The following is a 23853-nucleotide window of genomic DNA, read 5'->3' as shown; positions in this document are numbered from 1 at the left end:
TGGCAGTCTAGTGGTTAGGACCCTGCACCTTCACTGCTGAGGGCCCGGGTTCAATCCCTGGTCAGGAAACTAAGATCCGGCAAGCTGTGCAGCGCAACCAAAAAAAAAAGAAAAAAAAAAAAAGGCGTTGCTTTAAAACATCAGTATTAAAAAAAAAAAAAAAACTAAAAAAAAAAGAAAAAGAAAAGTAACTGAGTTCTCACCCTCCCTTACATCCTGGGGGATGATAGTACCTAGTTCTTTAAGGTATATTTCATTGGGTGAACTGAATGGTTTCCAGTGACTATGTGAACCTCTCCCACCCCCCACGTCTGTTTTGAATTCTCCTGATGTGCCTCTGACTCACTTGGTGTTGGGTTTTGCTGTTGAAGGTAACGCCCCCCCTCCCAAGAAGATCACGTCCTGGTTTCTCTCCAAGGGGCAGGGAAAGACGCGGGATGACTCTGCTGATTACATCCCCCATGACATTTACGTGATCGGCACCCAGGAGGACCCCCTGGGAGAGAAGGAGTGGCTGGAGATACTCAAACACTCCCTGCAAGAAATCACCAGCATGACTTTTAAAACAGTGAGCAGTGGCCACAGCCCTGGGTGGGACTCCGGGGCAGTAGGCTGCACAAATCAGGAGCATCTCAGAAGCAAGAATGTGCTCAGTGGTCCCCCCTGGCTTCCAGGGCCAGAGAGGAGCACCTGTATCCAGAAATTAATGGTGTCCGTGAGCATTGCTCATCACTGGGGTCCTCCCTCTTCCCTGCCTGAGCTTGTAGGTCATCTTTACTTCATCGAAATCTCATCTGTGCCGGCTCTCATCTTTAAGACACTTTGTCTCATCTGTGAGGCATCCTTTGGAGTCCCCCAAAGCGTAGGGACTACAGACAGGGCGCCCCACACCTGGGGCGAGGGATGGGTGTGAATCTCTTGCTCTGGGGTCAAGCACTGTGTCTGGCCCAGGGTCACAGCCTTGTCCTCCCTGCCAGGTCGCCATCCACACCCTCTGGAACATCCGCATAGCGGTGCTGGCCAAGCCAGAGCACGAGAACAGGATCAGCCACATCTGCACCAACAACGTGAAGACGGGCATCGCCAACACGCTGGGTGAGCAGGGGGGCTGTGTTCCACGTAAGCTCGCTCCTGCCTACGCTCGCGTGTCCATCCCACCTGGGGTGGGTGGTCCTCCGAGCCTAAATGTGCTCGGGGTCTACACCAGTGCTTCTGGGCATCTGGCAGAACGTGGGTTCTGACTCAGTACATCTCAGGAGGAGCCCGACATTCTGTGTTTCCAACGAGCTCCCAGGTGTTGTCAGCACTGCTAGCACACGGACCCTACCTTGAGTGTCACGGACTGAGGACAGAGGTTGACAGACATGCTGTGAAAGGCCAGGTAGTGAGTATTTTAGGCTTTTCAGTCCACGTGCAACTCCTCAGCCCTGCTGCTGACACACGAGAGTAGCCACAGACAGCAGGAACATGAATGAGCGCAGCCGTGTTCTAGAAAACTGTATTTACGAACAAGTCATGGGTTCAGTTTGGTCACAGACTGTAGGGTATGATCCCTGGTCTAGATCTAGACAGACTCAGGTTGGAGGTGGAAACTTTGGTATCAGCTGTGAGCCTGTGGGGACCAGTCATGGTGCTTCAGAGAATTGAAAACAGCAGAGGGCTGCATGCCTGTGAGTGTGAGTGTGTGTGTGTGAGAGAGAGTATGTGAGTCTGTGTGTGTGTGTCTGTATGTATGTGTGTGTGTGAGTCTGTCAGTCTGTGTGTATGTCTGTGTGTGTGAGTCTGTCAGTCTGTGTGTGTGTGTGTGTGTGTGAATCTGTCAGTCTGTGTGTATGTCTGTGTGTGTGAGTCTGTCAGTCTGTGTCTGTGTGTGTGTGTGTGAATCTGTCAGTCTGTGTGTATGAGTCTGTGTATGTGTGAGTGAGTCTGTCAGTCTGTCAATCTGTGTGTGTGTGTGTGTGTCTGTCACTGTGTGTGTGTGAGTCTGTCAGTCTGTGTGAGTCTGCCAGTCTCGGTGTGTGTGTGTGAGTCCGTCGGTCTGTGTGTGTCAGTCTGTCAGTCTGTGTGTGACGGTGAGTGCATGAGGGCAGGTGCACCCACACGGGGGGCCGTGGGTGGAGCTGAGGGCGAGGCCAGCGGTTTCTGGTGGCTGGTGGCTGGTGTCAAGGGCAGGACAGAGCCCCAGAGGTCAGAGGAAATAGAATAACTGCTGCAGTTGAACGTGAAAAGCTCTCTCAGCCTTTCTGCTGACAAACCGCAAGCTGCCCGCGTCCACGCCCACCTGCCCTCCTTCCTTCCTGCGGCAGCTGCCCTGCTCTGAAGCCCACGCCCTCTGCTGCCCAGGAACCTCCTCTGGTCCTCGATCCCCGGCTGCCTGGGCTGCCCGCCCCCTCCCACCAGCCCTTCCCCGTCCTGCAACACGCTCCGACCGCCCGACACAAGGCAGAAACACGCCTCGGCCGGCCTCCCCCCGGCCACAGCCCCAGCCCTGGTTCCCGGGACGGAGCCGAGTGTGCCCCCAGCCCCCCAGCAGGGCGCTGGGCCTGGGCTCCTGACCACCGCACACGGCGGCCTGCTCCCGCGGACAGACGGGCGGCGGCACGCTTTTGGGAGTGAGCAGCGGCAAAGCGTGTGTGGCGGAGACTAGAGCCGATCCAAGTACTACCTGAGACGGCGTCCAGGGGCCTCTCGGACAGGGGGGCATTGGGACCCAAGTCCGAGGGCAGAGGAAGGGTCCTCGTGGGAGGGGTGTTCCACGCAGGGGGAACAGCGAAGCCAAGGCCCCGTGGTCCCTGGACTCAGCTCTAGTGGGTGATGGGACAAGGCCAGAGAGGGAGGCAGGAGGCCTGGGCAGTCGGAGGGCAGCTTGGAGGTAGAGGAGTTCCCCTGTACCAGTCCCTCCCTGCCTCCCTTCCCCCGTCTCCTGGGGCTGGTCTCCCCCCTTACCTCCCCCAGAATGGCTCCCAGCCATGGTCAGCACAGGGCAGGAGCTCAGTGAATGCTGGCTGACTGGCGGAAGATCTAAGACCTCTAGGAGAACTAAGACCTTGTACCCTGTGCAAGGCCGTGTGCTAAGTGCTTTCCGACTATTACTTAATACAGGCGCCCTGTGTGGGCAGGGACTGTCATTAGCCCCATTCGCAGACAGGGCTCTGGAAGCTACAGTGATGTTCCCTAACCTGTCCAAGACCCTGTGACAAGGAAGTGGTGGGCAGGGATTTAAACCCAGGCCGCACTGCAGGGTGGGGAGAAAGCTGAGAGGAGGGGCCTCCTGGGGGCGAGCGGACAGGGCTGCCTCACTGCCAGGGGCAGCAGGGTGGGGGTTGGCAGGGGGGTGGGGGCAGGAGGCCCGGCCTGGCTCGGCCACTGGCTGGGCTGTGGCTTCCCTGAGTCCCAAGGGGCGGAGCCGGGTGATCTCCAGGGCCCTTTTGCTATCCAGCCCAGACAGAATGTCAGCCACCTGGGTGGTTTTAAATTTTGAGTACCAAATTCAAAAAAGGAAAAGAAAACAAGGGAAGTCAATTTTAATAATATATCTTATCAAACCTCATACGTTCAAAATATTACCATTTCAATAGGTATTCAATATAGAAATTTATTAGATATTTTACAGTCCGTCTTTCTTACCGAGGCTTACAATTCCGATGTGTCTTTTACACTTTTACATCTCAGTCTGGACCTGTACATCTCAAGTGCGCAGTACGTACGGCCCACAGATGCCGCGATGGGCGGAGCAGGTTCCCAGACTTCGGCATGTGTCAGAACCACCTAGAGCAGGGTTGGCAGACGTTTCCTCCAAAAGGCCAGAGAGTAAATATTTCAAGCTTTGCAGCTCATGCAGTCTGTGTCATAATTACTGGACTCTCTCTAGGGGCGTAACTGTGTTCCAATAAGACGTTATGTATAAACTCTGAAATTTGAATTTCATACAATTTTAATGTGTCACAAAATATTCTTCTTTTGATTTTTTCCCCAACTGTTTAAAAACACAAAAACCATTCTCAGCTGGTGGTGGGTCAGTGTCTGCCTAACCCCTGTCCTAGAGGACTTGTTAGACATGGATTACTGGCTCCCACTTCTGAAGTTCTAATTCAGCAGGTCCAGGGCAGGGCCTGAGATGTGTACTCCCAGCAAGTTCCCAGGTGGCGCTGATGCTGTTCTGGGGAACATAACTCTGAGGACCACTGGTCTCAGTGTGGGTTTTGGTCTCTCCAGAAAGCTGGAGTTAAGCTGGTGGGAGGTCACCACCCGCTGCCCCCCAGCCCTGGTCTCCTTCTGAATCTCCTTCTCAAGGTTTCTGGTTCCTTTTTTTTTTTTTTTTTTTTTTTGCGGTACGAGGGCCTCACTGCTGTGGCCTCTCCCATTGCGGAGCACAGGCTCCGGACGCGCAGGCTCAGCGGCCATGGCTCACGGGCCCAGCTGCTCCGCGGCACGTGGGATCTTCCCGGACCAGGACACGAACCCGCGTCCCCTGCATCGGCGGGCAAACTCTCAACCACTGCGCCACCAGGGAAGCCCTCTGGTTCCTTTTAATGGTCCTGCTTGGGCATGTGGAGAAACTAACACACACATACCCCGCTTAGAGGGAGATGCCAGGATGAGTTAACACCAGTAGCCTCCTCCCTCAGCCCTTCCGAGAACCCCAAGGTTGCTGGCCACTCATCCTATTTTCCTGTTGTCCTGGAGGAATCTCGCCCCCCAGTCCCTACCACCTGTCCCATCTCCCGCCCCAGATAAAGCTATTCTGCTTTCTTCCTTGGCCTCCACTTTCCCACAGCGGCTCTCTCCGTCCTGATGGATGACGTCGCTTCACCTTGATTTCCCACCACTTGGCAGCTTTGCCCGTTTGATGCTCTGACTTCTTCCTCCCCCTCCGTTTAGGGAACAAGGGAGCCGTGGGGGTATCGTTCATGTTCAATGGAACCTCCTTGGGGTTTGTCAACAGCCACCTGACTTCCGGAAGCGAAAAGAAACTCAGGTAATGGAGCTCATCCCCCAGGAGCAGGGATTGGGGTTATTTGCCCAGACAGACCTCAAACCCTAAACACCATAAGGACGGCTCAGCCCTCGGCTGGAACCCTGTCCGGTCGGCCTCTAAGGGCTTTGCCTGTGTTCTCATCAAAGGCAACTACAGCTACATCCACGTGTGGCTGAATCTTGCCTGAAGGACGGAACAGACATTTCCCCGTGTCACTAACCCAGCAGACACCACTCCATTTCTCAAGGGAAAACCTCATCTGGGGCGCCCTTACAGATGAAAGCGCATTTTGCCTGTTGGTGGCCCAGCCACGCAGATGGCCATCTAGAAGACTGATGATTCCGAGGCCCTGCGGAGCGGATGCTCCCGGGGCCCCACCCTGCGTTCCCAGTTCAGCCCAGAGGCTGCATAAGCGTGGTTTGCTGCCACAGGGCTGGAGATTTCAGTCTCACTCCCCGATATGTCCCCTCTGACTTCCTGGCACAGGCAGTAAGGAACCAAGGCCCCTGTGCTAAGCTGGCTGCTTTTTTGTTTAATTAGGCGAAACCAAAACTATATGAACATTCTCCGGTTTCTGGCTCTGGGAGACAAGAAGCTGAGCTCCTTTAACATCACTCACCGCTTCACCCACCTCTTCTGGCTCGGGGATCTCAACTACCGCGTGGAGCTGCCCACCTGGGTGAGGGGCCATCCTCCTAGGGCCGGGGATGCGCAGGACAGAGGCCCCTTGCATTAGCTCAGGGCAGAGGATCAGGGAGACACACGACCGAGCTGGGCCAAGGCAGCTACTCCCCCGGGACTCGACACTGGTCCCATTACGGAGCCGCTGCCTTTCTTTACGGCTGGCCTCTGCTCACGCCTACTTGCCACGTAACTGTCCTGGCCACCCCTCCTTACCACCTGTCTGCCGCTCTGGTCCTCTCGCTCACCAGCAGTGGCCCCTCGACTTGCCAGTCCCAGATCCCCAGGAAAGGCTCAAGTCTGCAGAGACCAGCTCCATTTTCTCCCCAAATCACGGGTCACCGGGCAGCCTAAGGAAGGCATTCCTGAAGTTGGATGCCCATCCATTGAGCAACAGTCAGAGGGGCCACATGGCACAGATGGCCTTGCTCACTCAGGGAGGGCAATAGATTCCCTGCGAAGGGAGTGGGCAGGCATGGCTCCTGGACACGCCTGGAGCGAGACTCGGTTGCTCCTGAAGAGGAGGCAGAGGCCAGGCATGGGAGGAGAACCGTCCGCCCCTTGTGTACCAGGAATACGTTGGCACTGCTGTCTGTGAGGGGAGAGGAGACGGCAGAAACGGCCCTGATTTTACAGGGGAGAGAGGCTCCTGGAGCACAAGCGGCCTGAGAAAATGGCCTTGGGTCGGTTACAGGTCTCTGACAGTTGGGATTGAACCCGGGCCTTCGGTCTCCCCTCCCAGATGTTTTCCCAGCCCTCCCACATCCCTCGGCCTCCTCGGCCGCTGCCACAGCGGCTTTTAGGGCCCGTCTGTGCCCCCTTCCTCCTCCCCGGCCACTCTCTCCCCCACAGGATGCTCCTCGGGAACTTCCCTTCTCTCCCTCCTGACTGAGCAGGCAGAGGGGAGAGGCGTGGACAGCGGCCCCACAGATCCTGACCCTTCACAGTTTAAGGGGCCGTCCACCCATCACTCCCCAGGAGGTCGGCCAGGTGCATTCGCCAGAGCGGAGGCAACGAAAGTCTCAGGAGAGAGGACAGCTGGATTCCAAGGAGGGCACACCCCACCGATATCACACCGACTCTCGGAGTCTGAGCCCAGATCACGGAGGCCCAATGCCCATAGCTTCGGGGGCTGGGGTTTCAGATCCTTTTATGGCTTTACAACAGGCTGTCTCACAGGGAGAACAGACAGCAAGGGAGACATACCTACCCATCTAGGGAAGCCTTATAAAAATGATGCTAGAAGTCGGTACACAAAAATAGTATCCCTCTGTAAAGTTAGAATAGCCAGGAGCTTACATTACTGAGTTGATATTTTGCTCTGATTGCAGGATTGTCCGTATAAAACGGTTGAGTGTAAATAAGCAGCAGCCCAATGTCCCTGGGACCAGGATCTAGTGCAGCTTCGGGGACTTGGGTCCTGGCGCGCCAGGCAGGAAGGTGGCAATGTGCCTCTTACCATGTTGGTGAAAGGGTTGTCTCACCAGTGGCTTGGCCGTGTCTTTGCTCCAGGAGGCAGAAACCATCATCCAGAAGATCAAGCAGCAGCAATACGCAGACCTCCTGTCCCATGACCAGCTGCTCATGGAAAGAAAGGAGCAGAAGGTCTTCTTGCACTTCGGTGAGAACCGCCATCCTTCTCTCGCAGGCCCTCTCCCTCCCGCATTCTGTCTCCCCTTTTCCCAAGTATCCTCACCGGGGGAAGGATTATGCCTGGAAAAGAGGGCAACTTGGCCAGACGTGAAACATGGGAAATCAAAACTGAAACCGTGGTTTTGTCTGGTTTCAGAGGAGGAAGAAATCACATTCGCTCCCACTTACCGTTTTGAAAGACTGACTCGGGACAAATACGCCTACACTAAGCAGAAAGCCACAGGGGTGAGTCCTCTTCCCTGCCCTCCGTCTCCACCCCCCTTGCACACCTCACCCCTCTTTTGTCCATTCCCATAAAGGTGAACGGGAAGTGAGGAGCACCCTCATCCACTAGGTAACAAAAAAAGAAGTAAAACTAGAAATCATATGTTCATGGTGTCACAGAGCAAAACCCTCCCCTAAGGAGAGGCTGGGCAACCAGACATGCACACTGCAAGCAGTTGCCTCATGACGCTTCTGTCCATGTGGGTGCGTGTGTGTGCGTGCGTGCGTGTGTGTGTATGTGTGTGTGCCACATCTTCTTTATCCATTCATCTGCTGATGGACACTTAGGTTGCTTCCATGTCTTGGCTATTGTAAATAGTGCTGCTAGGAACATTGGGATGCATGTATCTTTTTGAATTAGAGTTTTCTCCGGATATTTGCCCAGGAGTGGGATTGCAGGATGATATGGCAACTCTACTGTTAGTTCTTTAAGCAACCTCCATACTGTTCTCCATAGTGGCTGTATCAGTTTACATTCCCACCAACAGTGCAAGAGGGTTCCCTTTTCTCCACACCCTCTCCAGCATTTATTTGTAGACTTTTTGATGATGGCCATTCTGACCAGTGTGAGGAGATACCTCATTGCAGTTTTGATTTGCATTTCTCTAATAATTAGTGGTATCACTAATTAGTGATATTGAGCATCTTTTCATGTACCTGTTGGCCATCTGTATGTCTTCTTTGGAGAGATGTCTGTTTAGGTCTTCTGCTCATTTTTTGATTTGGTTGTTTGCTTTTTTGATATGAAACTGTATGAGCTGTTGGTGTATTTTGTCTCTTTTTTAAGTCCTGTACTCAAATATGTTTGCTAATCTGCCAAGTCAATCATCATGACACAAGCTTCTTTGCTGCAGGACTTATCAGAGCCTTTACAGGTTTATGAGCATGTGGTTCTCTATGGGAAAATTCATGTGCCAAACTCAATTGGTCATGAAATATCAATTAATATCTTATGAGACCACTTGTGTTCCACTGAACAGTGTTTGCGGAAACTGTAATAAAGCATCCCTTCATTCTTGTTCAACAGATATTTACCGATGACCTATGATGGGCTGGGCACTGTCCTAGGTCGTGGGAGATCAAAGATGAGTCAGATGTCTGCCCTCAGAGAGTTTGTAGTAGGAAAGACAAGACAAGATAAATACACAACTAACCAACCAGAGGTAGAATATAATGCTGTGCCCAATGCTGTGAGGAGCGGTCACAGAGGGAAATGACCATCAGGGCAGGGAAGGATCGGGGAGGCTTCTTGAAGAGGGGCCGCTTGTGGTGCCTGAAGGGTGCTTGGATTTCGACAAGACAAGGGCTGAGGGGGCCTGATCCACTTCAGGTGGAAAGAATTGCCAGAGCAGATGCCAAGGCAGGAAATTCTGGCATCCATCCCCTTCTGGGGCCCAACCCAGGGGAGCCAGCCCCATGCCGGGTCCTGGGGGTTAGAGGTGCTGCAGTGATGAGCTTCCCTGGGGCCACTAGAGTCCTGGGGAAATAGAGAGCATTCTGGGCATGACCTGGACTCAGGGGCACATGGGAGACTGGATGGAAGTGGGAGAGAAAGGCCAAGAGTTGGGGAGATGCCAGAAGAAAGCAGGAGTTAGAGAAAACACACACACACACTGAGAGGAGGAGAGCAGACTCAGGACTGCTGCCGTGACAAGGCTGAGACCCGGGGCAGGACACCTTGTGAGGTGCCCACTGGCTGCTGTGTGCCTGGGCTCATCTGGTTTAAAGGCATCCTCAGGGCAAGTCCCTGCGGGTACATTTGGAGGCAGTGAAGGGATGGTCTCATTGGATTTGAATATGAGGAGAAAGAAACTGGGGCCTGAGGTGGCAGAGAGGAGGGTCCTTGATGCCAGGCAAAGCGTCTTCACCTGTTTGTTGGACACCTGTTTCAGGAAGCCACTGCAAGTTCTGCTGAGGGGCTAGCAGTGTCACAGTGATACACAGAGAAGACTGGTCTGCGTCAGTGTAAAGGATGAGGATGATGCAGGGGACCAATGAGGAGGCCAGTATGGAGGCTCCAGCTGAGAAATAACTGGGCCTGAAGCAGGATGGGGGGAGCCCGTGAAAATGAAAGAAAAGGAGGAAAGCAGGATATGTTGATAGATCTGATGGACGTTGATAGAAACTGTGAAATCAGAAGGCAGGGCTGGCTCGGGGCGGGGGGAAATAGAGCTTGTTTTCAGATTTACTGTATAACATGACTGGAAAATCCCAGAGAAAACATCCAGAAGGCAGCTGAAAACACTAGACTGATACTAGGGCTGAGTTGTAGATTTGGGAGTTGTCTGCACAGAGAAGATGGTCAGATCCATGGGAGTAAGTGAGATCGCCAAGGAGTACATGGACGATGAAAATAGAAGAGCTGTGGACGGATTTGGGGGTCATCTCCGTTGAGAGGGGCGAGGAAGAAGCAGAGACAACAAAGGAGACAGAAAAACCATGTGTGTAGGTGGTGGGAGGACCCAGCAGGCAGCTCGCAGCATCCCAGAAGCTGGCGCTGAGAGACTTGCCAGGATCAGTGGTCACCAGCATGGAATGTGAGTCAAGGAGAACGTGTGTGGTCACTGGAACCTTGCACAAGCAGCTGGACTTGGGTTCAGGGATTGGGTGGACACTAAAAGAACAGTTGACATAGAGTCTTGGAGGTGAAATCCAGACCGCAAGAGGGTAAGGGTGGCACTTTACCAAGAGTGTGCAGGTGAATCACTGGTGAAGCTTTTCAGAAATACAGATGCCTGGACCTCCTCCCCAGAGGTTCTGATGCAGCAGATCCAGGGGTGGGGCCCTGCTTTCTGGGTCTTTGTAAAGCTCCACCAGTAATTCACCGGAGCAGCGGATGCTGAAAATTGCATGTTAAGAAGTAATAGTTTGGCAGCATCTATGAAATCTAAACATGCACCTACCCTATTCAGCAATTCCACTTTGTTGTATACCTGAGGGAAAGCAGTGCATTTGTTCACCCAACGACAGATACAAGGGTGTTTATAGCAGCTTTGTTTATAATGTCCAAAAACTGGGAACAACCCTATTTCTGTCAACATTAGAATAGATCAATGTGGTGTATACATACAATGGAATACAACTATGCAATAAAATGAAAGAACTTATACAAGCAACAGGGTGAAGAAGGTTGAAAGAAGCCAAATGCAAAAGAATATATACTGAATACATCCATTTATAAGTTCAAGAGTTGGCAAAATTAATCAGTGGAGACATTAGCCCCAGTAGTGTTTACCTCTCAGAGGCAGTGTTGACAGGGAAGGGGCCTGAGGGAACCCTTTGGGATGATGGACATTTTCTATATCTTGATCTGGGTAGTGGTTAAATGGGCGTATACAACTGTAAAAGATCCTCAAGCCATACAGTATAGATCACTACACTTTACTATATGTAGGTTGTACCTCAAGTTAAAAAAGAGTAAATGGGGCTTCCCTGGTGGCGCAGTGGTTGAGAGTCCGCCTGCCGATGCAGAGAACGCGGGTTCGTGCCCCGGTCCGGGAAGATGCCACATGCCGCGGAGCGGCTGGGCCCGTGAGCCATGGCCGCTGAGCCTGCGCATCCGGAGCCTGTGCTCCGCAACGGGAGAGGCCACAACAGTGAGAGGCCCACGTACCACAAAAAGAAAAAAAAAAAGAGTAAATGGGCAGTCCAGAAGTAGAGGCAGTGAAAACAGAACATTCTTGAAAGAAAATTGGCAAAAAGAAGAAAAGAGAAAAGTAATTGAAGGCTCTTTTAGGATGAGAACTTTTATGTGTGTAGGCAGAGGAGAAAGAGCTAGAACTTAAGTGGAAAATGATATTCCTTAAGGAGGATTGTTATCATTGCCAGTTTGCCTTGTCTGTCACACCCAGTGGGCATCTTGCTCACAGTGTAGCTTGGAGAGGGCTCATCACAGTACATGTTGTTTGAAAGATTAGATGGGTATGTGGAGGGGTGGATGGATATGTGGATGGGTAAGTGGATAGATGGATGGATGGATGGATGGATGGATGGATGGATGGATAGGTAGATGAAGGATGGATGTGTGAGTTGACGGGTAGGTAAGTGGATGGATGGATGTGTGAATGAGTGTGTGGATGGATGGTAAGTATATAGGTGGATGAATGGGTGCGGGGGGTAGCTGGAGTGTGTTATTAAAGTGAGTGGCTGGGTTGAATATACAGGTAGAGGGGTTCATCTGAGTCAGAAAGAAAAATAGTAAGAGAATGTAAAAATAGAACAGATTCTGAAATAGTGAGGAGGGTAAGGAAGCACAGCCAGGCGAATCGATCTCATTCTAAAACAGGAGTCCAGGAGCTTCCCTGGTGGCACAGTGGTTGAGAATCTGCCTGCCAATGCAGGGGACATGGGTTCAAGCCCTGGTCTGGGAGGATCCCACATGCCGCGGAGCAACTAGGCCTGTGAGCCACAACTACTGAGCCTGCACTCCTGGAGCCTGTGCTCCGCAACAAGAGAGGCCGCGATAGTGAGAGGCCCACGCACCGCGATGTAGAGTGGCCCCCGCTTGCCACAACTAGAGAAAGCCCTCGCACAGAAACGAAGACCCAACACAGCAAAAATAAATAAATTAATTAATAAAACAGGAGTCCAGGTGTCTGAAAGTGTGGGGCGTGACCATGGAGCCAGGACTTAAGGCAGGCGGAAAGGGTTTAAAGCCACCTCTGGGGAAATCCTATAAAAGCCAGCAGCAGATGAATCCAGGATTACAGATGCAATGCCTCGATCTCTTCTTTTACTATGTATCTTTTAAAGTAGCATGTTTTACAAAGCTTTGACTTTGACTTGCAGATGAAGTACAACCTGCCCTCCTGGTGTGACCGAGTCCTCTGGAAGTCTTACCCTCTGGTGCACGTGGTGTGTCAGTCCTACGGTGAGTGGCAAGTTGAGAGGTTTGACTGCCCTAAACTAAAGAACTCCAGTCTATCCATCTGTAAAATGGGAGAACTCCCTGCAACCCCAGTCAGGTGACCTTAAAAAGGTGATGCATCCTGTCCCATCTTGGGCTGCAACAGAATAAATATCTTCTGGTTTGGGAAACATTTGAATTATGGAGCACTTTTTAAAATAAATCTAGATTTATTTTTTTGAAAACAGCCTATTAGGTTTGAACCATATAAAAGTGGTGTTTTCATAGATCAGAAATCGTTAACTACTGGAAATTCATATGGTTCAACCGAATGCATATCATGAGTACACACACGTGTTTGGGGGAGATTTAAAGATAAACTGGGGTAAATTGATGACAAAGACACAAGATGCAATATTAAAATAAATAATTATGGAAAAGTTATCCAGCCCCGTTTCACCCCCGCAGAGTGGAGGTTTTGCTGCTGCCCAGTGGCCACCTTCCTGGCTCCCACCCTCTGTGGGGACCCTCAAATCCCCATGTTCGATTCAGGTCCCATAAAGTTGAACTGGTTTCCATTCCTTTCTTTTGTGCATGCCTTCTGCTGCCCAGAAGGGACCAGAGCAGCTACCCTGGGCTAGTTTAAGGCACGCACCCTTCAGTCCCCTGGCCTCTGAGCTCTGTGCCCAGGAGGGACTTCACTCCCCTTTAGATGCGCGGAAAGGCAACCCACTCCCACAGCCAAGGAACTGTTCTGCTTCCAAACCTACAAAGGCCCCCATCCCACCCTCTGCACTCAGCTTCCTCACTTGTATGTCCCCTCCTCATACCCCATCCACACCCGCACTCTCCAGGCCTGTGACCCTTCCTGCCACCGGCCATCACCCCGGCCCTCTCTCAGCGCTGCCTCTGTCCCTCGTCCTGCAGCTCCACGAGTCCTGCCAGCTCTGCAGTCGAGTCTGCCTTCCAGCCACCCTCTGCAGAAATTCAGGAGAAAGTGGTGGCTTGTGGCATTACTGCTTTTTGAGCCTAAATCCGGTTTTCAAAACGACCCTATCATGGAGGTTTTTACCAATTTTTTTTTTTTTTTTTTTGCGGTACGCGGGCCTCTCACCGTTGCGGCCTCTCCCGTTGTGGAGCACAGGCTCCGGACGCACAGGCCCAGCGGCCACGGCCCACGGGCCCAGCCGCTCCACAGCATGTGGGATCTTCCTGGACCGGGGCACGAACCCGCCCCCCCCGCGTCGGCAGGCAGACTCTCAACCACTGCGCCACCAGGGAAGCCCCGTGGAGGTTTTTAGAAAGAAGGAGGGAGACGCGTCTGCAAGTGGCATTGAGGAACTAGAGGGACACGGCTGCTTTCTGTCTGGGCTGTGCATTAGTGAGGGGGTGGAAAGCCAGGCCTCGCCTGGGAGGCTGCAGTGACTTCCAGGAAGGGCCGGGTTTGAAACATGAAGGGGAAGTTTGAAGAGGTAAGGAATTTTGCTCACAGTATTTCATGGAATGCTGGAGGAGGGTCTAATGAGTTGTGAGTGGGCAGGAAATTGGGAAAGAAAAGGGGATGAATGTCCAGAGCTCAGGAAATGGGGGTAAACTTTGAGCCTGAGTCTCATGGTGGTGACATCAATAGTATGTATCAGTTATCTATTGCTGTGTAACAACTACCGTAATATTTGCTTATCATCCAGCAGGCTAGTTCAGGCTGCTGCTTCCTGGTCCTGGGATTCCCAGCTGACAGTCCCGGATGTGGAAGTACTTTTTAGGTCTCTGCTTGCCTCACATTTACTAATGTCCTGTTGGTTAAAGGAAGTCACCTGGCCAAGCCCAGACTCACTGTGGGAGGGTGGACCCACAGGGCGTGGTTATAGGGAGGCCACCTAGGTAGGAGTCCACTTCCCAGGTTTCAGGCACAGTTACTGTAGTGTTAATGCTATCACGGTCAATACACATCTAAAGTATTTTTAAGAACCTTTTTTAAAACTCTGCTTGTCCACCCTTTAACTTTTCCTCTTCTGTTGCCACCACAGACTTGTAGCCCCTCACTCGGCCTGACCCCTTGCTCCTCCATCATCTCCCGCTTCACACAGCACCGGATGCTCACTGACTTCTTCCTGCCAAGGGCCATACATGCTTTAGACGGCTGCCCCTCCTACACCTTGCCTCCTGTCGCGGGGAAGGGATGCCCTCCTCCTTGCCTGGATAAGCTTTTCACCCGGGCCCTTTGCTCCATGCTCTCCTTCTAGCCCAGTCCCAGCACCTCCACTGTCCCCAGTCCCAGCAACCCCACTGTCCCCAGTCCCAGCATCCCCACTGTCCCCAGTCCCAGCATCTCCACTGCCCCCAGTCCCAGCACCTCCACTGTCCCCAGTCCCAGCATCCCACTGTCTTTCTTCTTCTCATTCTGTTTCTCCATCCATCTCACTGTTGTTTTGTCTTTTTGACGGTTGTTTGCAAGCGAGCAATTTTTTTTTCCTGTTTACTGGCCATCTATATTTCTCTTGTGAATTTTCTGCCCATATCCTTTGGTTGGTAGAGGAGCGGTATGTTTATTTTTTCTTTGCTGATTTGTGAAAACTTTATTGGGAAGGACTTATACCTGTTTATTGCCTTCTCGGTCTCCTGTGCTGTGTCTCCTTTGCCCACTGATGCTGGGTGTGTCCTGGAGTTTCATCCTCATCTCTTGTCATCCTTCATGTCTTCCCAGTGGGGCCAAAACGTCCTTGAGGCCTCTGCTTCCACCTAACGTCATGACTCCAAATCTGAAGATAAATCTCCAGCCCTGAGTACCCAGCCAGACATTTCCACATGACATAGCAAAAGCACTTGGGACTCAGGATTCCTCGACCTCTGCTCTTTCTCTTACCCCCTCCAAACATGCTCTGCTGCCTTTCCTTCTCATCTAAGCACCAAGCTCCTTAAAAACATCGTCTACATTCAGTGTCTGCACTTTATCACCTTCTACTCTCTCCTGAAATGGCACCTTCAGTGGAAGGTGCCATTTCTCACTGATGGGCTCAGTGACCCTAAATCCCCATCCCACTCTGGGCTGTGAGTGCCTCATCAATACAACAAAATGCTTAGACCAGAAAAAGCTCCACAGTTCATACACGCAATGACCTATATATTTAAAAAACTCACAAGTCTTTAGGAAAAACTACTACAGCCACAATTAGCCATGGAGGAGACAGGGTCCCACTCTTTCACTACTTTCAAGCGTGGTTATGGAAGGTCAATGGAACAACAGGTACAAAACCATGAAACTTCTGGAGGCTTCCATAAGTGCAAGTTGATTTCTGCCATGCGTTTGCCATCCTTGGCTTGACCAGAAGGCTTTCTCCTTCCCTGCTCAGAAATTCCTTCCCTCCCCTGCAGGCAGCACCAGTGACATCATGACAAGTGACCACAGCCCTGTTTTTGCCACATTTGAGGCAGGAGTCACCTCCCAGTTTGTCTCCAAGAACGGTAAGTGGTGGGTGGTGTCCATCCCTCTGTTCTCCATGCAGACAGAAGGCCTGGGTGCTCATCTTCTGGTTGCAGCAATCAGTTGTCTGTGTTAGATAAAGGCTTATCCTTCCAGGCAAGTCCACAGTCCATCCATCGGGTCCCTTCATGTCCAAACCACATCATGATTTCAGTCCAGAGCATGTTCTTGCCCTCTTTGGCAAATATGCCAGCTTTTTTTAAGCTTCAATGTTAATACAGTCTTTAAAATTGGGAAAATGAGTGTTTTCCAAGGTGTGGGACATGTGCCACCAAAGACAATTCTGGGTGGGACATGGATGAACGTTTATTAGTAAGGCATTTATTTTAATATGTTTTAAATATGACTCTTCTGTGTTAGGCAAGAAACACTGGTTTTCCATTTAGTCTTATGATATACCTTTTTATTTAAATACGATTATTTAAGTTTTAAAAGTGAGTCTATTTAAAGAAAACGTTAAGTCAATCTTAGTGCACGTGCGTGGTAGGCGGTAAAAATTGTGAAGATAGGATGCGGGTGACTGAATTTGGGGAAACATCAGAGTTAATAATACTCTATAGATTTGCAGGTAATTTTTCAAACAATCCAGCTCAGCCCTGGTAGCCAGGCCAGCCTTGTCCCAGCAGGGGTCTGGATGTTGTCTGTGGTGTGTCCAGCCCTGGGTCTGGGTGACCGGGGAGCCATGTTGTCACCTCCTCTGCCCACCCCCCACTTCCACGGTCAGCAGACGTCATCTAGGAGGGCTGAGTGCAGGGCCCAATGCAGGTTGGAAAAGCCTGTATTTCTCTGTGTCCTTGGTGCCCTGAGGGGTGTAGCTGAGGCTGGAACCCTGTCTTCTGGGACACTCTTGCCCATAGGCTGTTGGGTGTAACATCCATGGCCCCCAGTGTGACCTCCGCTCTCCACACGAGCCGTGACCCACCATCCTGCCTCTTTCCTAGCTCTGGTCACTGTGCCTTTCCAGAACCTTCCACCTCTTCTCCAGTCCCCACCCATCTCTCCTGTCTCTGAGTTCCTACAGCGTTGGTGGGGCAGCCTATGCATCACACCCTTGATGAGGACCCTCATCACATCCCCAGGGTCAGCCTTGCCCTCCCTCCACTGGCACACAGCAGATGCTCACAAACACCGATTACCGGAATTGAGCGTTGGTTGAACGTCTACCTAAGCAGAGCCTGGCCTTGGTGCCGGGGAGTTAAAAAAAGAAAGGAAGGCTAAGTGAAATAAGCCAGACAGAAAAACAAGTACAAGATACATATATAGTATCACTTATACGTGGAATCTTTAAAAAAAAAAAAAAAAGCCAGCTTCATTCAGAGAGTACACTGATGGTTGCCAGGAGCTGGTGGGGTTTGCGGGGAGGAGATGTAAGTCAAAGGGTACAAATTTCCAGTTATAAGATGAACAATTTCCAGGGATCTAAAATTCAGCTTGGTGTGACCATAGGTAATGATACAGCATTGTACACTTAAAGTCTGCTGAGAGTAGATCCTAAGCGTTCTTACCACACAGTTAATTATGTGAGGTGACGGATGTGTTAATGATCTTGATCTTGATCATCATTTCAGAGTGTATATGTGTATCAAGTCATCGCGTGGTACACTTTAAGTATACACAATTATATTTGTCAGTTTGTCTTCAATAAAGGGAAGAAGAAAAAGAAAGGAAAGCAGGAAGGATGGGAGGGATAGAGGAAGGGAATGTATGTCCCTGCTCTCTGCTGGCTCAGAATTTATATGGAGGGAAAGAACACTGTTCAAAGCCAGCCTAAGGACACTTGCAAAAGCATCATCTAAATGAAGAGCATACCTGCAAGTTACCTGGGTACAGGTAAGCACGAGGAGCTCAGAGTAAGCGGCAGGGGTAGCTTTGCCCGAGGAAGGGGGACAGGCATCCCTCACTACGTGAACTTAGAAATGAGACAGATTTGGGCGTCAGGCGCCTGAGCCATTACACAAGCTCTCTTTGCAAGAACCCATGGGGAGGCTGAGCCATTAAGGGCGCTGCCCAAGGCCACACAGCTTTAGTGGCAAAGCTGAGCGTAGAGCTCTTCCCGCTCTGCACCAGCTTTGATTCGTCAGAGAGGCTGTCACCATCACGGGGGATGCTTGGTGTGGGTGGTGGGATCTCAGGAGAAACCTCTCCTTCCACTTAGACTCTCAACTTCCCTGGACCTTAGGAAGGAGTTCGGTGTCGGGGGGCTGGTTTGAAACGCTCCATCTCCAGACACGTTGTGGAACCGAATCTCTGTTCTCACCTGTTCCAGGCCCCGGGACTGTCGACAGCCAAGGGCAGATTGAGTTTCTCAGGTGCTACGCCACGTTGAAGACCAAGTCCCAGACCAAATTCTACCTGGAGTTCCACTCGAGCTGCTTGGAGAGTACGTGCTTGCTGAACTGCCTTTTAGGGGGACAGGCACGGCTCTTCCACAAAAGCCTTGTCATTGATGGTGCTTTTCTCCGCTCTGTGGGAAAGACTATGGATCGGCCTCAAAGCGGGGATCACAGAGTGGGGCTGCAGGTGGACGGTACAAGGAGACACCCAGTTACTACAGGGGCCCCCAGTATCCCGCGATACTGCTGCTCCAGCCCCAGGGACGGGTCAGTCACGGGTGCACAGACCCCTCGGCCCCTTGTAGGCAGCTGGGCAGCTGGACCCTCTCCTTGCCCCTCCGGGCAGAGTTTAGCCCACTCGAGGGTCCTCCAAGCCGGGGCTCCAACTCAACCAGAGGGTCCTGGGCAAAGATACAGAGCTTGTGGAGGCCAGTGCTGGGGCCAGAGCAGCTGCTGGTAATCGCTTGTCCTTCCCAGGGTCCTCTGCTCTTTCCTACGTCACAGGCATCTTTCTCAGGTGGTCTGAGCATCCAAAAGCAAACTAGAGATGGACGGCCACGCAACAGCCAGCAGCAGTTCGCACAAACTGTGTTTAGGAAACACCCTTGCTAGGTGACATTTCTAGGCATATTGTCTAAAGCTGTTCCACGGTGAGGGCATCTGTGTGGTTTCTAGCTCTCCTTGCTGAGATGGTCGGGGGTGGGGGGGGGGGGGGGGGCAGAGGCTGGCACATCAACACCACAGAAGGAGGCATTTTGTGACGGGATGACAGATGCTTCCAGAAATTGGGAACAGGACCACCTGTGCCACCAGCTGCAGTGTTGCCCCGCCCTCTTTCCTCCTCAGACCCAGCCTGGGCTGGTGACAGGTCCGCCTTCTCCAGGAAGTCTCCAGGTCCCAGTTCACCTAGCAAGGGCGGAGCACTTCCAAAAATGATGAGGACTTTCGTGCGGGCGTTTTTAATAAAATATCAAGGCATTTGCATACATTTCTATGGAAACAGCATATTAGGAAGCTTAAATTAGCATTTCAAAAGGCTGCTTTCTTGAGTGGGAGGAACCATCATGTTTCCTAATCTTGCCTGTGATGTGATGATTTCTTTGTTGCCTGGTTTGTTGCAAAGTGGAGCCAAAAAGGAGGGGAATCTCTCTGAGTCTCCTAGAAATAATTAGACCGTGTTGGCAAATGACCATCCCCTGCACCAAAACAGAATCCCCAGCAAGCCTGACTCCTAAACGATGCTGTGGCCCCTACAGATGTAAGAGGAAGGAGGGTATCTTCATTGGTCCTGGTGGGACAACCCAAGGGGTCTTCTCTGTCTGGTTCTTGTGCTGTTTTCTGAAAGCCAGCCTTCTTATCCTCGGACAGGTTTCGTCAAGAGTCAGGAAGGAGAAAATGAAGAAGGAAGTGAGGGGGAGTTGGTAGTGATGTTTGGCGAGACCCTTCCAAAGGTAATTCAAGAACAGGGTGGGGGCTTCCCTGGTGGCGCAGTGGTTGAGAGTCCGCCTGCCGATGCAGGGGACACAGGTTCGTGCCCCGGTCCGGGAAGATCCCACATGCCACGGAGCAGCTGGGCCCGTGAGCCATGGCCGCTGGGCCTGCGCGTCCGGAGCCTGTGCTCCACAACGGGAGAGGCCACAACAGTGAGAGGCCCGCGTACCGCAAAAAAAAAAAAAAAAAAAGAACAGGGGGGATCTTGCGTTCGTCAGCCAGCAGTGCTGGCCAGTGGCAGAGCTCCGGCCAGGCCTGACCAGAGGGAGTGGGAATCCCACGGGCCAAATGCAGGAGAGGCTGCCTCTCTTTCAAGGCGGCTTATGACGCCCTTCCCAGCAGTGGTTAAACGTGGGCCTGAGCCTAGTGGCCCCAACATTCCTAAATGAATGTCGATTCCCCTGGTGGATTGTGGAAGGGATCTAGAGGACGCCTCATCTGACCAGGTGACTTTACAGAGAAAGGACCGGAGGCAGATCCCAGAGAGGCTTGTTCACGGTCACGCGGCTGCAGTGACGCTCTGGCACTTTCTGAATGGAGATAGAGTCCATCCTGTCGGTCAGCATGCACCCAGAGGCCTGCACAAGGGGTGTCTTGGTATCTGTGGATGGGAAGCAAAGGGGGACCTTTTCATTAGGCCCTACTGTGTCGGGGTCTGCACGAGGAAGGCTTAAGGTCCCAAGTTGTAGCCAGCATGTAGGAGTGAATCCAGGATGTGTGTCTGTCCCTCGCTGAGCCACCCTCCAACAGCCCACAGGACAGTCCAGGCCCACGCGAGGGGCTTCGCTGCAGGTGGACACAGGCCTCCTCCTGCCCAGATGGAGGGCAGGCCCCATGGTGCCCCCTTCAATGCAGCCCCATCCCGGGAGGGGGCCGAGGAGAGGGCTGTACCCTGCTGGGGGGCAGGGAGTGGGGTGCGTTCAGACCTGGCTCCTGGTCCCACGAGTGTCTGTGTATCGGCCCGGCCCCATCCCCCTTGATCCTGGGGTGGGCAGAGGAGGGGGAGGAAGGGCAGGGAGGCAGGGGGGGACGCATGTTTGGAGTCAGGCCCTCTCCCCGGGGCCGGGGCACAGTGTGACGGGGTTAACCCCGCCTCGCTGTGCAGGGTGGACGCGTGGGTTCCTTCCTGCTCTCTGGGGCAAGAAAATCAGGGATTCGAATTTGTTTAAAAAGAACGTCTACAGTGCTTTTCCCCATGCATTCCCCTCCTCAGCTGGCAGCCCTCACCCACCTGTCCAAGCTAATCCTGTGCCCGTCTCTCTGCAGCTGAAGCCCATCATCTCTGACCCCGAGTACCTGCTGGACCAGCACATCCTGATAAGCATTAAGTCCTCTGACAGTGACGAATCCTACGGTAAGGGTCCCAGGACAGGGGCTGCAGGTGCCACACCTGCTGATCGAGGCCTCTGACGTACGGGAAGCAGTGGTATCTCCTTCACAAAAGCCCACTGGCTGCTCCGTTACCCATCCCGGTGCTGCCCGAGGGACAGTTACTGGAAAGCTATCCTTCCGACCCCATCAGGCTCCTGGGACAGACAGCAAGCAGCCACAACACCTCCCATCTACGGAGCCTTTCCTGTGTCCGATTCTGTGCCAGGTGCTTGCACGTATTACTTGATTTATCCTGACATGACCTTGTGAAGCAGATATTATTCTCTCAGTTAGTCAATAAGTAAACTGAGGCTCAGAAAGGTGAAGTGACTTGCCTAAGTCACACAGGTTGTAACTGGCTGAGCCCTAATTTGAACCCAGGTCTTCCCGGCATTGCTCAGTGCCCAGACCAGGCAGGCTTGAGAACGCCTGTGGCCCCAGTAACTGTCCTCCTAGAGAGACACCATCTTCTGTAAAATCTTCAGCCCGTCCATGGCCCCAGGTTTGCCCTTGCACTTGGTACATTCAGCGTGGAGTGAGGGGACAGGTAGCCAGAGAGAGTCTGGAGCCAGATCCATACGAGCCAGGCTAGAGGTAGATATCGTATCCTGGGGACGGAAGGGAGCCACAGGAGAGTCAGGCAAGTTGGTAACATGGTCAGCTTTGCATCTTAGGAATATGTGTTTGCAGTGATCAACACGAGAGATGAGAGAGCCAGGATGAAAGTAGCGATGGTTAAAAAAAAAGGAGAGACAGGTTAAAATTGAGAGGTACTGAGAAGGGAAATTGACCACGGGAATCGGGGGAAGAGGGTCGAGGATGGCCCTGAACTTGTGGTTGGAGTTGCTGGGGTTAATGTTTCCGTTTCCTGAACGGGGCTGGCTGTGGCGAGCAGCAGGCAAAGGAGACTAAAACGGTTCAGCCAGAGGAGTGGGAGGAATGCCAAAGACTGGGCTCGGGGACGCGGTCAGAGCTGGTCAAGGCGACGTGGTTGTGACAGCAAATGTGGCCGAGGGATCCAACCAAATAAAGAGCAGTGTCCTGCAGACAGAGGGACGTGGGGACTTGTGGGCTTGGGAGAGCTGTGTGCATGGCGAGGGAGGGAGTGAGCGGGGGCGAGGAGGCCGAGGGCGTGACAGACCAGGATGAGAGACCAGGACTGTGATGGAGCAAAGAGAGAGGATCCACGTGGGTGCCAGGGTGTCGGGAGGTTTGCTGGCAGGAAACGGGAACACAGGTCTGACGATTCCATTTTCTTTTCAAACACTGTAGTTCTCCTTTGTCTCCTTCTCTTGGTATTCATACTGACAAACAGCATATCATACTGATAACTAGGAAAAAAAATCATCCAGCAGTCTCATTCCTTGCTACAGCAATCATTTTTATTTTGTTTTCACACTCCCGTGTTCATCCATAGGCACACATAGATTTCTATATGAATAATTATCACAGAGAGACCCTTTATATTCTGCTTTCCTCACCTGGTATTAGATGATACACATTTTCCATGATCCTCCGACCCAGCCTTCATGATGGTTGCTTTTAATGGCTTCATAATATTCCACGGATTTTCTATATCCTCGTTTTTTAAAGTACTCCTTGCTGCAACTTTTGAGGGTCTGCAAATTATTTTTGTTAGTGTTGTCAACAGTGCTGAGATGGATCTCTTCGTGGACATTTTTATTTTTTATTGAGGGATAGTTGATTTACAATGAGTTATTTTCTGATGTATAGCAAAGTGATTCAGTTTTATATGTGTGTGTATATATATATATTCTTTTTCATATTGTTTTCCATTATGGCTTATTATAGGATATTGAATATCGTTCCCTGTGCTATTCAGTAGGCCCTTGCTGTTTATCCGTTTTATATATAGTATCAATAGTTTACATCTGCTAATCCCAAACTCCTAATTTATCCCTCCCCCACCCCTTTTCCCCTTTGGTAAGCATACGTTTGTTTCCTATGTGAGTCTATTGCTGTTTTGTAAATAAGTGCATTTGTATCACCTTTTAGATTCCACATATAAGTTATAAGTGATATCATATGATATTTGTCTCTGACTTCACTCAGTATGATAATCTCTAGGTCCATCCTTGTTGCTGCAAATGGCATTATTTCTTTTTTCATGGCTGAGTAGTATTCCATTGTGCATGTATACCACATCTTTATCCATTCGTCTGTCGACGGCCATTTAAGTTGCTTCCATGTCTTGGCTATTGTAAACAGTGCTGCTATGAACATTGTGGTGCATGTATCTTTTCGAATTAGCGTTTTCTCCGGATATATGCCCAGGAGTGGGACTGCTGGATCATATGGCAACTCTACTTTTAGTTTTTTTAAGGAACCTCCATACTGTTTTCCCTAGCAGCTGCACCAATTTACATTCCCACCAACAGTGGAGGAGGGTTCTCTTTTCTTCCTTGTGGACACCTTTTATTTTCCTTTGGCTACATTTGTTATTCTTTTGGGTCGTCTCTTTAGGGTAAGTTCCCCGTGTTTGCTGGCTAAAGGGTATACATATGTTTGTGGTTGTTGGTGCTCGGTATCCAACTGATGGCTGTGAAGGCTCCGTCTTACCTTGTGGACCTTGCCACATCCCAGTGTACAGGTTTCCCCAGATCCTTGCTGGCACTGGGTATCCTTTGCTTCTACTTTTGTTAATTTCATGTCTGTGAGAGAGTCCCTTACTGATGCCTTAATTTGCATTTTTGATGGCTCAGCAGACTGAACTAGTTTCCATGTACTGAAATCA

At 51.5% G+C, this 23853-nt stretch overlaps 1 protein-coding gene across 1 annotated transcript in view; it reads left to right on the top strand.

Moving 5' to 3' along the window:
• INPP5D (inositol polyphosphate-5-phosphatase D) overlaps positions 1-23853 on the top strand; it is a gene marked incomplete at both ends in the record, with an annotated part of 131651 nt that overhangs the window by 98756 nt on the left and 9042 nt on the right. Inside the window, 11 exons of the mRNA XM_079710654.1 lie at positions 372-568; positions 978-1095; positions 4882-4978; positions 5519-5657; positions 7172-7280; positions 7449-7537; positions 12365-12450; positions 15799-15884; positions 18170-18283; positions 19605-19687; positions 20994-21081. Coding sequence (XP_079566780.1) covers positions 372-568; positions 978-1095; positions 4882-4978; positions 5519-5657; positions 7172-7280; positions 7449-7537; positions 12365-12450; positions 15799-15884; positions 18170-18283; positions 19605-19687; positions 20994-21081 — 1206 coding nt within the window. The remainder of the gene's footprint in view (positions 1-371; positions 569-977; positions 1096-4881; positions 4979-5518; positions 5658-7171; positions 7281-7448; positions 7538-12364; positions 12451-15798; positions 15885-18169; positions 18284-19604; positions 19688-20993; positions 21082-23853) is intronic.

The sequence above is a fragment of the Hyperoodon ampullatus genome (genome assembly GCF_949752795.1).
Source record: "Hyperoodon ampullatus genome assembly, chromosome: 8".
Taxonomy (NCBI): domain Eukaryota; kingdom Metazoa; phylum Chordata; class Mammalia; order Artiodactyla; family Ziphiidae; genus Hyperoodon; species Hyperoodon ampullatus.
This window is presented reverse-complemented; position numbering and strand designations above follow the sequence as displayed.